Here is a 12,086-nt window from a genome sequence, read left to right as displayed (position 1 = left end):
AAAAATTAAAAAAACATTGTCTGCAGTTGAATATTTATCATAGGAAACCCTTAATTTTTTTTTCTAGGTTACACTATAGAGTACTAAAATTGAGTTTATTCTTAGGCTCATGAAAAACTGTTCGAAAAACTGTTTTTAAATATCTTCACCGGCTTAATATATTTTGAAAAATATTTGCAACAGTCTAATAAAAAGTTTTTCAGGTTTTTTTTATTCTAACAACTGTTTAAAATGAAAGAAAAATCGTTTCATGGAAGAAAAATAAACTGTTATGGAAACCCTTCAGTTTCAGCCAAATTGCGGTGATTGTCGGAAAGCGCTTTTTTGCGGATTCGATTAACCAAATTGTTTTATGGCTGTAATTTAGATGAACCATTTATTCGCCACAAACACGCACATACACTTCCACCCACGCAAAACCCCACACATCCACACACGATTATCCAAATGGCCCCGAAAATACCGGTGTCAACCGCAGTTGAACTCTCACCCCCCTTGGGGTCAATCACCTTCCCGCCACCTCATCTGAGCCATAATCCAAAGCTTTTGTTCGTCGCAAAACCCCGAAATCGATTTCGTCCTCCGACGACGAAGCTTTGAACAATCTCGGCACAGTCACCCTTTCCTAGGGGTTGAATGGTGGCGTCATCGCGAACTGCTACCAAAATGATACCATTAATATTAATGATGCTAATTCACGAGCTTTTTCGTTCGTCTAGCGAATGTGAGCAAATTGAGTCGAACCAGTCACGAAAAGTGGTTTAATTCTACAAAGTGATTTGAATTCGTCGATAGAAATTCAGTTTTTATTTTCGCTATTTATAGCCAAAGGGGTTCCCTTTCCCTAACTGAAGAAAATCATTTGGAAATTCCTAAGCAACCAACCCGATTGAATTTCACTGCAGTCCCGACTAAACCGGATTGATTGGACGAGTGAAGGAGCAACTTGCAAGTCCGCCCCTCCCATAACTCCCTTGTCGGTGCATGCAATATGCAAAAACCGGGCTCAATTTATTCACGAGCGTCCTTTCTGGGGAAAATCCTTGCACGAGACTCTGATGCTCTGCTCTGCGGTGACGACCTGCAACGGAATAGTGCTGAGTGGAGTGCAGAACAACCATAGCGCACTATACTCCGCTCTGCTCTATAAGCCACGATGATCCTGTCTGGGAGTGGAGCTTTACTCATTTTTATTTCATTTTCAAGCGCGGTTTACAGGGTATGATGCCCTGATTTGGGTTAAGCTTTCCTAACGCTTACTGATTTTACTGTTTTACTGGACATTTTGAAGATGATTAGGTTGAAAACTAGTACCAATACCCTAACTATTTTTTTCGCAGCATCCGAGTCTATCCGTGCTTGTTTGCCAAAGTGAACGAGCTGAGCGAGAATAAGGTTGGTCTGCAGCAGAATAAAAGCTCGCGATGATTAATTGTGGAGGGAGTTCACAACGCACCGGCCGGCCGGCCGACGTGCCACCATCCCGTCGAAAGAAGATACTTGTACTCTGCGACAGGTGACGCGGGCGTCGAAGAGAATTGCTACTTATTTGAGTGGATAAGAAGCGAGCGAAGAAAATGTCAAGAGGCATCAGCCGGCTCGTTGAAATGCAGATCAGGTGAGAAATAGGTCAACATATTTTTTCAATCGATGGATCACAATTAGCATTCCAATATTTGATCAGTAATGAATAATAAATAATTCCTAATAGCAAACAAGGTAATGCATTTCAAATTATAGGGATTAAAATGCATAAAAAATCCGCAGTTTTGCCGAGATTACATTGATAAAAATTCAATTTATTTTTTATTTTTTGAGGCTGGTTAGGCTTGTCTCTACGTTTATGTAAATAAATAATGTAAATAATGTAAATTACCTGTCCTATTTTGAGGTCGTGTCGAAGAAGCATATGTACTCTCTTTTTAAATGATAGTCAGGGTGTGGTATGGTCTATGGTTAGAAAATAGACCATACAGATTTAAACTATGCGGTTTTTATTTTCAAGAGATCACGATTAAGGGTCTGGCCAAAAATGGTCAAAATCGTTTTTTTGCATGAAAACTTTTAAGTAAATTTCGAATAACTCGTGAAGAATACTTACTTTACTTACTCGAGCAACTTGCTTTCATCGCGGCGAGGTAAACGAAGTTATACTTTGTTCGCAGTTTGGATAACTGTTGTCGGCTGTGCTGATGATGTTGGTGGCGTCGATCAATTATACGGAAAGCAATTTCCGTAACTCACGCAAAAGTCCCTTTGACACCAAATTTCTATCTCTTCTCGATTTTGAGCTACAAATCACTGAAAAACATGTCTGAATAAAAATTCAGAAAAATGGAAGGGGCATCCCGCCCCTCCGTCCGTGACAATAAAAAAATCGACATTAGGGATACCCTCTGATTCGATTCCTTAGGCAATAATAAGTAACTGTGCCAATTTTGTCAAATCAGTTCAGGTTAAGTGGTCGCTTTTAGCCGTTGAAGTTTATATGGGGAAAATCGCGAAAATGTATGGGGATTTTTTTTTGTTGGGTTGAGACCACTGCGACCATGACTTTGATCTATTGCGGTATACCCATATTACTATCGCAGGCTTCAGGATGACACGTTACCATTTAGGGTAGCGGTCTATGGCTGACGTTGCGGTATGCCCCATTCAAGTATGATTTCTAAAATGAAATCAACTACCTTACTGGGCTTGCCAGATCTCTTTAGGGCTTAAAATAGGCCTGTTAAGAATCTGCCTTCGCCTTGCAGATAGTGCGCTGCAGTCGCATATTAGATGTTTTAATGTTTCGGTTTCATAGTCACAGAACCGCCAGATATCAATTTGACTAAGACCTAGCTTTTTCAAATGATATCTAGACGGACAGTGTCCTGTTATAAGCCCGATATAGATATTAAGATATTTCATGTTCAGATTGAGTATTTTTTTTTTTGAGTAGAGGGAGTGATGAACTCCATAGATTGTCTCAGTAGAGCAATTCTCTACGAAATCGGTCTTTTTTCTTCAATTTTAATTTTTGTATTTTTTAATCCGGCTGAAACTTTTTTGGTGCCTTCGGTATGCCCAAAGAAGCCATTTTGCATCATTAGTTTGTCCATATAATTTTCCATACAAATTCGGCAGCTGTCCATACAAAAATGATGTATGAAAATTCAAAAATCTGTATCTTTTGAAGGAATTTTTTGATCGATTTGGTGTCTTCGGCAAAGTTGTAGGTATGGATACGGACTACACTGGAAAAAATAATACACGGTAAAAAAAAATTTGGTGATTTTTTTATTTAACTTTTTATCACTAAAACTTGATTTACAAAAAAACACTATTTTTAATTTTTTTTATTTTTTGATTTGTTTTAGAAGACATAAAATGCCAACTTTTCAGAAATTTCCAGGTTGTGCAAAAAATCACTGACCGAGTTATGAATTTTTTAATCAATACTGATTTTTTCAAAAAATCGAAATTTTGGTCGTAAAAATTTTTCAACTTCATTTTTCGATGTAAAATCAAATTTGCAATCAAAAGTACTTTACTAAAATTTTGATAAAGTGCACCGTTTTCAAGTTATAGCCATATTTAAGTGACTTTTTGAAAATAGTCGCAGTTTTCATTTTTAAATTAGTGCACATGTTTGCCCAGTTTTGAAAAAATATTTTTGAAAAGCTGAGAAAATTCTCTATATTTTGCTTATTCGGACTATGTTGATACGACCTTTAGTTGCTGAGATATTGCAATGCAAAGGTTTAAAAACAGGAAAATTGATGTTTTCTAAGTTTCACCCAAACAACCCACCATTTTCTATCGTCAATATCTCAGCAACTAATGGTCCGATTTTCAATGTTAATATATGAAACAATTGTGAAATTTTCCGATCTTTTCGAAAAAAATATTTTTGAAATTTTCAAATCAAGACAAACATTTTAAAAGGGCGTAATATTGAATGTTTGGCCTTTGTGAAATGTTAGTCTTGATTTGAAAATTCCAAAAATATTTTTTTCGAAGAGATCGGAAAATTTCACAAATGTTTCATATATTAACATTGAAATTCGGACCATTAGTTGCTGAGATATTGACGATAGAAAATGGTGGGTTGTTTGGGTGAAACTTAGAAAACATCAATTTTCCTGTTTTTAAACCTTTGCATTGCAATATCTCAGCAACTAAAGGTCGTATCAACAAAGTCCAAATAAGCAAAATATAGAGAATTTTCTCAGCTTTTCAAAAATATTTTTCAAAACTGGGCAAACATGTGCACTAATTTAAAAATGAAAACTGCGACTATTTTCAAAAAGTCACTTAAATATGGCTATAACTTGAAAACGGTGCACTTTATCAAAATTTCAGTAAAGTACTTTTTGATTGCAAATTTGATTTTACATCGAAAATGAAGTTGAAAAATTTTACGACCAAATTTTCGATTTTTGAAAAATCAGTATTGATTAAAAATTCATAACTCGGTCAGTGATTTTTGCACAACCTGAAATTTCTGAAAAGTTGGCATTTTATGCCTTCTAAAACATATCAAAAAAAAAAAATTAAAAATAGTGTTTTTGTAAATCAAGTTTTAGTGATAAAAGTTAAATAAAAAATCACCAAATTTTTTTACCGTGTATTATTTTTTCCAGTGTAGTCCGTATCCATACCTACAACTTTGCCGAAGACACCAAATCGATCAAAAATTCCTTCAAAAGATACAGATTTTTGAATTTTCATACATCATTTTTGTATGGACAGCTGCCGAATTTGTATGGAAAATTATATGGACAAACTAATGATGCAAAATGGCTTCTTTGGGCATACCGAAGGCACCAAAAAAGTTTCAGTCGGATTAAAAAATACAAAAAAAATCGAATGACCGAAATCCTAGAGAACTGCTCAGTAATTGTGTTTCCGTCCAGTTCAACTGAATCGTCTTTTCCTCATTTTTTAGAAAAATCCATGTATGGGGATAAACATCGCTTCAGGATTTTGGCAGCTGGTGGTGCTGGTCTCGCCCAAAGGAGAATGGGCAAATTTGGTCCAAGGATGTACACGAACGGGACCAACTTTTTTCGAAAGATCTCGCCGAGACATGAAAAAAAGTCTTCTGGACCAACTCTCTAAACCCCGGGGTTCAAAAGTTACATGCTGTTGAAGTTTGAGCATTTTGGGTTAAAATGTAAAAAAATCGTATTTTTGCTATTTCTAAAATCATTTATAAAATCTCTGTTTCATTATGGATTTCGATTTTCTTGACTTTATTCGACGCGTATCAGCAAAAACTATGAGTTCTGATATGTCTTAGCATGATTGAAACATGATTTCTCTTGTTTTTATCCGTTTGAACCGTTTGTGCAAGAGGCATCCCATAGAAACAAGTCGAAACTTCAAGGTTTTGAAACCGGATCCAACCCAGACTGCTTCAGTGAGTATGGAAGGCTGCAGTGCAATGTTGTAACAACTTATTGGGATGGTCTGAGTCATCCGAGAGCTCCTTGGAGTTAAGACCGGTGAGTCTACCGCCGTAACAAGCAAGATGTCTGCGGTTTTTGACCACGGATCATACCCGCATGGCTTCAGTGAGTATGGTAGACTACTATGCTGATGTGTTGGAGTGTCCTGGGTCATCCAAGGACTCCCTGGAGTTATGATCTGTAGGTCTACGGCTGTTACAAGGACTCCCTGGAATGATCCAGAACATCCCAACATAACAGCAATACAGTCTGCCATACTCACTGAATCTTTGCGGTCATGAGGCGCGGTTAAAAATCATCGACCTTTTTCTTGTTATAACTCTAGGGAGTCCTTGGATGACCCAGGACATCCTAACACATTAGCAAAGCAGTCTAACACACTCACTGAAGCTATGCGGGTATGTTCCGTTGTCAAAACCGGTCGACAGTTTGCTTGTTACGGTAGTAGACCCACAGATCTTAACTCCAGGGAGTCCTGGTAGAACCCAGGACACTCCAACTGAAGCCATGCGGGTATGATCCGTGGTCAAAAACCGCAGACATCTTGCTTGTTACGGCGGTAGACTCACCGGTCTTAACTCCAAGGAGCTCTCGGATGACTCAGACCATCCCAATAAGTTGTTACAACATTGCACTGAAGCCTTCCATACTCACTGAAGCAGTCTGGGTTGGATCCGGTTTCAAAACCTTGAAGTTTCGACTTGTTTCTATGGGATGCCTCTTGCACAAACGGTTCAAACGGATAAAAACAAGAGAAATCATGTTTCAATCATGCTAAGACTTATAAGAACTCATAGTTTTTGCTGATACGCGTTGAATGAAGTCAAGAAAATCGAAATCCATAATGAAACAGTGATTTTATGAATGATTTTAGAAATAGCAAAAATACGATTTTTTGTACATTTTAACCCAAAATGCTTAAACTTCAACAACTTGTAACTTTTGAACCCCGGGGTTTAGAGAGTTGGTCCAGAAGACTTTTTTTCATGTCTCGGAGAGATTTTTCGAAAAAAGTTGGTCCCGTTCGTGTACATCCTTGGACCAGCTCCCATACAAATTTGCCCATTCTCCTTTGTTCAAGTGTGAGATTCTTGTAGGAAATTCAGTTTCCTTCAACTTTGTCAAAGTGTGCAAAACGCTCCAAGTTGATCCTGACACAACCTGCTGCCAAAATCCCGAAGCGATGTTTTCCCCCATACATTTTCGCGATTTTCCCCATATAAACTTCAACGGTAAAAAGCGACCCCTTAACCTTAACTGTGCTGTGCAATTTTTAACCAAATCGGGCACAGTTATTTATTATTGCCCAAAGAATCGAACCAGGGGGTATCTCTTTAGATTTTCCAAAATTTTCACTTATTTTTGGCACCCTAGAGATCAGGGACCAAAATTATCCATTAAAGCATAGTTTCACGGAAACCAAAGAGGGGTCGGGAATTACCCAACACAATTTTATGTATACTTTTTGTAATTTCACAGCATAAAAGACGTTCAAATTTGAATCAAACGTCGCAATATTTTTGAATTTGACTTCTATTAATTTAATCAAATTTCCAATTGGCAAACAAAAATTACAAATCTTCGTTCCAACTGAAATACTGTTTTAAAATGAGAGAAGAAGAGGTGAGGCTAAACAGCATGATGGGACCATGCTCTTGTATTACAACTAAACTTGAAGAAAGATATTGTACTTTGCAACAATGCTGTTGCTTATGAAAAGATGAAGTTTTGAGCAACTTTTCAATAAACTTGTCTTTGAATTGTTTAATCAATCAGGATTCACAAACAAATTAGTACCGTAAACTGGGGTCAATCGGGACACATGGGGCGAATTGGGACAGCAGTTTTAACCATGTTAGAGCACAGTATTTTGATTTTTCTGGTTGGTTTTGGTTAGAACAGACTCTGGCCAACAAAATGTGTACATCCATTTCCAAATTTAAAAGCATTAAGTGCTCTAAAAACTGCTGTCCCTGTTCAGACTGTAGTCCCGACACATCCCAGATTACGGTACCTAATAGTCCATTTAATTGATGTTGATCCTTTGACTTGCATATAAACATAGGTTCTTTAATTTTTGAGCAAGCGAACTTAAATTAAAAAAAAAAACTTACTTAATCCATGGTGCCTTTCTTACTCTTTACCAACTATTTGTTATTCGATGGGTTTGGATACAAATTTCATCTAGTTTTTCTTAAAATCCGCTAAAACAGGTAAACAAATATCACTTAAGTGGGTTGCAAGATCTTCAATGTTTTAGACTCGTTGGAAAGGTCTTTCGATTACTTAACCAACGATTGTGGTTTGGTTGAGCGTTTTAGCAGAATGCATTACTGTGAATACAAAGAGACGAGTTGTTCCTTTTAATTCCGCTATATATTTTTAATATCTTGACAGAAACGTATTTTGTCTACTACTTACAGACTTCATCAGTGTTCTGTTCTCGTTTCGAGTCGAGAACAGAAGTCTGAATTCTGCAAGTAGTAGACGAAATACGTTTCTGTCAAGATATTAAAAATATATAGCGGAATTAAAAGGAACAACTCGTCTCTTTGTAACCAACGATGTTTAACATGACGATATTTGAATCGATTACCGTTCACTTATCCAACTTCCAGGTAAATACAAAACACATTTTTATACATAACTCTTGAACTACATATCGAAACTTAATAAAAATTAATAGGTACGTATGGGACCTTAAACAAAATCGAATGCAACTGGTTTGACCAAATTCGCTTCAACCAGTGCTGAGAAAATTCAGTGAGAATTTTGGTGACATACACACACACACTCACACATACAGATATTTGTTCAATTTTCGATTCTGAGTCGATAGGTATACATGAAGGTGGGTCTACGAGCCTTCTGTGAAAAGTTCATATTTAGAGCAGTATTAGCTTTACCTCAGTGAGGAAAACAAAATCATTGCACAGTGGTCCAGATCGCAAAGAAAAATGAAAAATGGTTTTCCGAAGAATGATATCTACAACTTTGTAGAAGACGTATAAAATACATAAAAAAAATCTTTGATGGTTACAGTTTTAAAAATACTATAATCGTGAACCACCCTAATTTTCAATCAAGCCAAATCAATGAAAAGGAATCAAAATTGTTTGTAATGGATACAAGTTTGTACCAGCAAAACTTATTCATGAAAGGTATACACGAGGTTGATAAGATAAATTTTATTAAAATTGCATCCTAAAATATTACGTATAAAATATTTTGCGTTTGGTAAATCTGAATTTTACTTGCATTCAAAATATTCAGGACGTAAAAAATCATTTAAACCCCTTTACTGACCAAATTTTAATTTCGATTTTTTTCCATGTTAAGGAGGTCATTTTGAGCAACTTTTGTTCTACGAAAACCTTTACTTCTCTTATTTTATGTTTTTATGTTTTTTTTGTTCCATTTTTAGTATTTTAATTTGAATTTCTCTTGTTTGGTTTATGTTTGTTTTTGGTAATATTTGGCCTTTTTTACCACCTCCTATCATTACATTTTGCCTATGGGTAATTCTCTACCAACTCACACGAAATCGGGAAAAGTTGTCCCTGATCGGGAAAAGTTTGTCCCTGATCACGAAACCGAGGTCCGTTTTTTGATATCTCGTGACGGAGGGGCGGTACGACCCCTTCCATTTTTGAACATGCGAAAAAAGAGGTGTTTTTCAATAATTTGCAGCCTGAAACGGTTTTGAGATAGAAATTTGGTGTCAAAGGGACTTTTATGTAAAATTAGACGCCCGATTTGATGGCGTACTCAGAATCCTGAAAAAACGTATTTTTCATCGAAAAAAACACTAAAAAAGTTTGAAAAATTCTCCCATTTTCCGTTACTCGACTTAAAAATTTTTGGAACATGTCATTTTATGGGAAATTTAATGTACTTTTCGAATCAACATTGTCCCAGAAGGGTCATTTTTTCATTTAGAACAAAATTTTTCATTTTAAAATTTCGTAGATAGATAGATAGATCTATTTTTTTTCATGTTTTTACAGTCACTTTTTCAAATTTTTGCTTGTTTTTCACATTATATGCTATAAAATGGCACCATTATCATTTAAATTGTAAAAAATGCGTAGAGGCATACTCTGGGACACTAGAAAAATTACAGTATACTTCTTTTTACTTAAAATATAGGAAATGTTAGTAAAAAAACACAGTTGACCCCTAAAGAAATAACATTGAAAAAAAAAACATTGGTCAAGTCACATTAAACAAGTTAAACTTCCAACCCATAAATTTTCTTAAATGCTTTTTAAAGTTCAAAAATTGGTTGAAAAATGGATTTTGGGTGAATTTTTAAATCGAAGCCCGTATAAAGGCGAGTTATAGGGGGTTTAATACTTTATCGCAAAAAGATGCCTTGCAAAAACTATCGAAAAATACCTTACTTGCTCAAAATGAAAATTGAACTTGGATTGAGCTGCTCAAGTTTTCATATAATCGAGAGATTTATGCCCAGCATTTTTAAACAATGAATCCCTGGAAGGCAAACAATTAAATTTGAACCAGTCTGATAAAAAAAACTAAAAAATAAAATTGTTTATTTCATATTAAAGATATGCAACTTTCATCAAATTATTTTGAAAAACACACAGTTAAAAGCTTGTTTAAATGTCGATTCTGTCGTGCTATCTAGTCGCAAGACGCTTTTTGACGCTCCGAGAAAAACGCATTGATTTGTTTGACCATGAATAAACAAAAATAGAGTGCGCAATGTAAACAATAACAAACACGTTTTGTTTGGTTGACCATTCTATGCATTGTCCTGAAGTTTGGTTGAATCTGATGGCTGGAGTCCCGAGTCATGATTACGAATGTTTACGGTAGTTTAACTTGTACGCGTTCTGACCTTAAATCTCTTTGGCAAGTTGTCGCATATACATCAATTTTCAGGGAGTGACAAGATAGCACGACAAGATTGAAACTTCTTCCATATGAAAGTGACAACAATGCACGGAGAGTTTTCGGTTTTTATTGAATATTTAAGGATTAAAATCAAATGTTGGGGATTTGTGAAGGTCAACAAGTGAGGCGTTGTGATCTACAATAAATGGTGTTCTTTATTCTTTAGCACGTGCAGTAAGATAGCATGACATCGATGAAATATTTCCTCTTAGCATCTTGAAATGATTTAGATTGTTTTTGGACTATTTAAAAATAAGCTTTTGCCTTTTAGAATTCCATTGCTACAGTCTCTCATTCCACATTTCTTTGTAACCGCTTCCAGGATGCTAACAAAGTAATGTGCCAGGATATGATTTTGATCCATAAAGTTACACCTTTTATTCACGGATATTCCAACAAGTGCACCAATTCCAAATCACTTTGACAACTGAGTTGCGAAGCAATTCCCTTACATCATGCATTTTTTCTTCCTTTCCTTCTCCGGTGCAAAATTCCCAAAAAGACACCGACCAAAAAGCCATCCGTTCCACCCAGTTGAGCCCTGTGTGAATGACGTTATCGTTGTCAACGACGACGACGGCGCTCTTGGTCCCTGTCGAGATCCAGCCCAGACAGATGTCACGCAGTCGTTGCGGTATGACAAAAGCTACGCGATACTGAAAGTGCTGGGCTGGAAAACGAGCACAACGCGTCTGACGGTATCTGACAGGGCGGTTGAGAATTGCATTTTAGGGTTGCTGTATCGCGGATTGTAATCTGGACCGTCCTGGAGGAATTTGGTATTTTGCGAAACACTTCCGGCTGGGGATGCTGGGAAACTATTGCTCGATACACGAAGAAAAATGAGTTTCGCATATCGAGAAAAAGCGTTCGTCCACTGTTTTGGGGATTTTGGGAAATCAATTTTGTCCGTGTATGAAAGGTATTGACGTTGACGGTGATGTGCTGACTTAGTTCAGCGCTGGAAGTAATAATCGATTGCTTCCGGCAAATTACGTATGAAGTGAGATTTACTGTACTGACTATTATAGATAGTGAACTGTGACAGCACTGCAATGCTTTTGAGATTCAAAACCAGATTATTGTAATGAATATTGATCGAAGCAATTATTTTATCCAATCGTCATATTCAGCGAATAGCTACAAGATTAGTTTGAATGTTTTATTCTTACGTTCATCAAATTCTTCCCAATTCTCATCATTATCTATCAAACTTCCCCAAACAACTGCCAATGAAGCCTCACCCTTGGCATGGGAACTCATAACATTGCAACATTCTACCAAAACAAAACCGTCTTGCACCACGGAGTTGAACACCGTCGCTGGCTGCTAAAACAGCTTGGCTTGCAATGATTATCCTATTTGAAACCATGTTAGCTGAGACAACATTGCAATAAGTCTGAGCAGCAGCAGCTGCAGCAGCTTGTGCAACAACGGCCCGTTCTTACTCGCTAGACGTGACTGTTATGGTTCTTGAACCAGCCAGCAGCAACAGCAGCATCTTCATCGTCAGGAGTCGGCGTATCATCTGCCGGGTTTACACTGTTCAAAAGTGGATGACGAAATATCCTTCTCTAAAATTTCGAAATCAAAAGTCTCATTTTTCTTAGAAAATAAAGTAGCTCTAAAAATAATTGAGAAAAAAAAAACGTTTTAAAACTTTTCAACCGTGCATTGAAGCATCGCGAACTGATCCCACTGCTAAGCCAG

General features: G+C 36.6%; 1 protein-coding gene across 1 annotated transcript in view; it reads left to right on the top strand.

Annotated features, from left to right (window-relative positions):
• The window catches only part of LOC119769218, a 60,095-nt gene that overhangs the window by 12,083 nt on the left and 35,926 nt on the right, over positions 1-12,086 (top strand). The window contains exon 2 of the mRNA XM_038261141.1: positions 1,341-1,395. Within this exon, the coding sequence (XP_038117069.1) occupies positions 1,341-1,395 (55 nt within the window). The remainder of the gene's footprint in view (positions 1-1,340; positions 1,396-12,086) is intronic.

Source organism: Culex quinquefasciatus, chromosome 3, assembly GCF_015732765.1.
Source record: "Culex quinquefasciatus strain JHB chromosome 3, VPISU_Cqui_1.0_pri_paternal, whole genome shotgun sequence".
Lineage (NCBI taxonomy): Eukaryota > Metazoa > Arthropoda > Insecta > Diptera > Culicidae > Culex > Culex quinquefasciatus.
The sequence above is the reverse complement of the archived record's forward strand: the minus strand, read 5'-3'. Positions and strand labels throughout refer to the sequence as shown.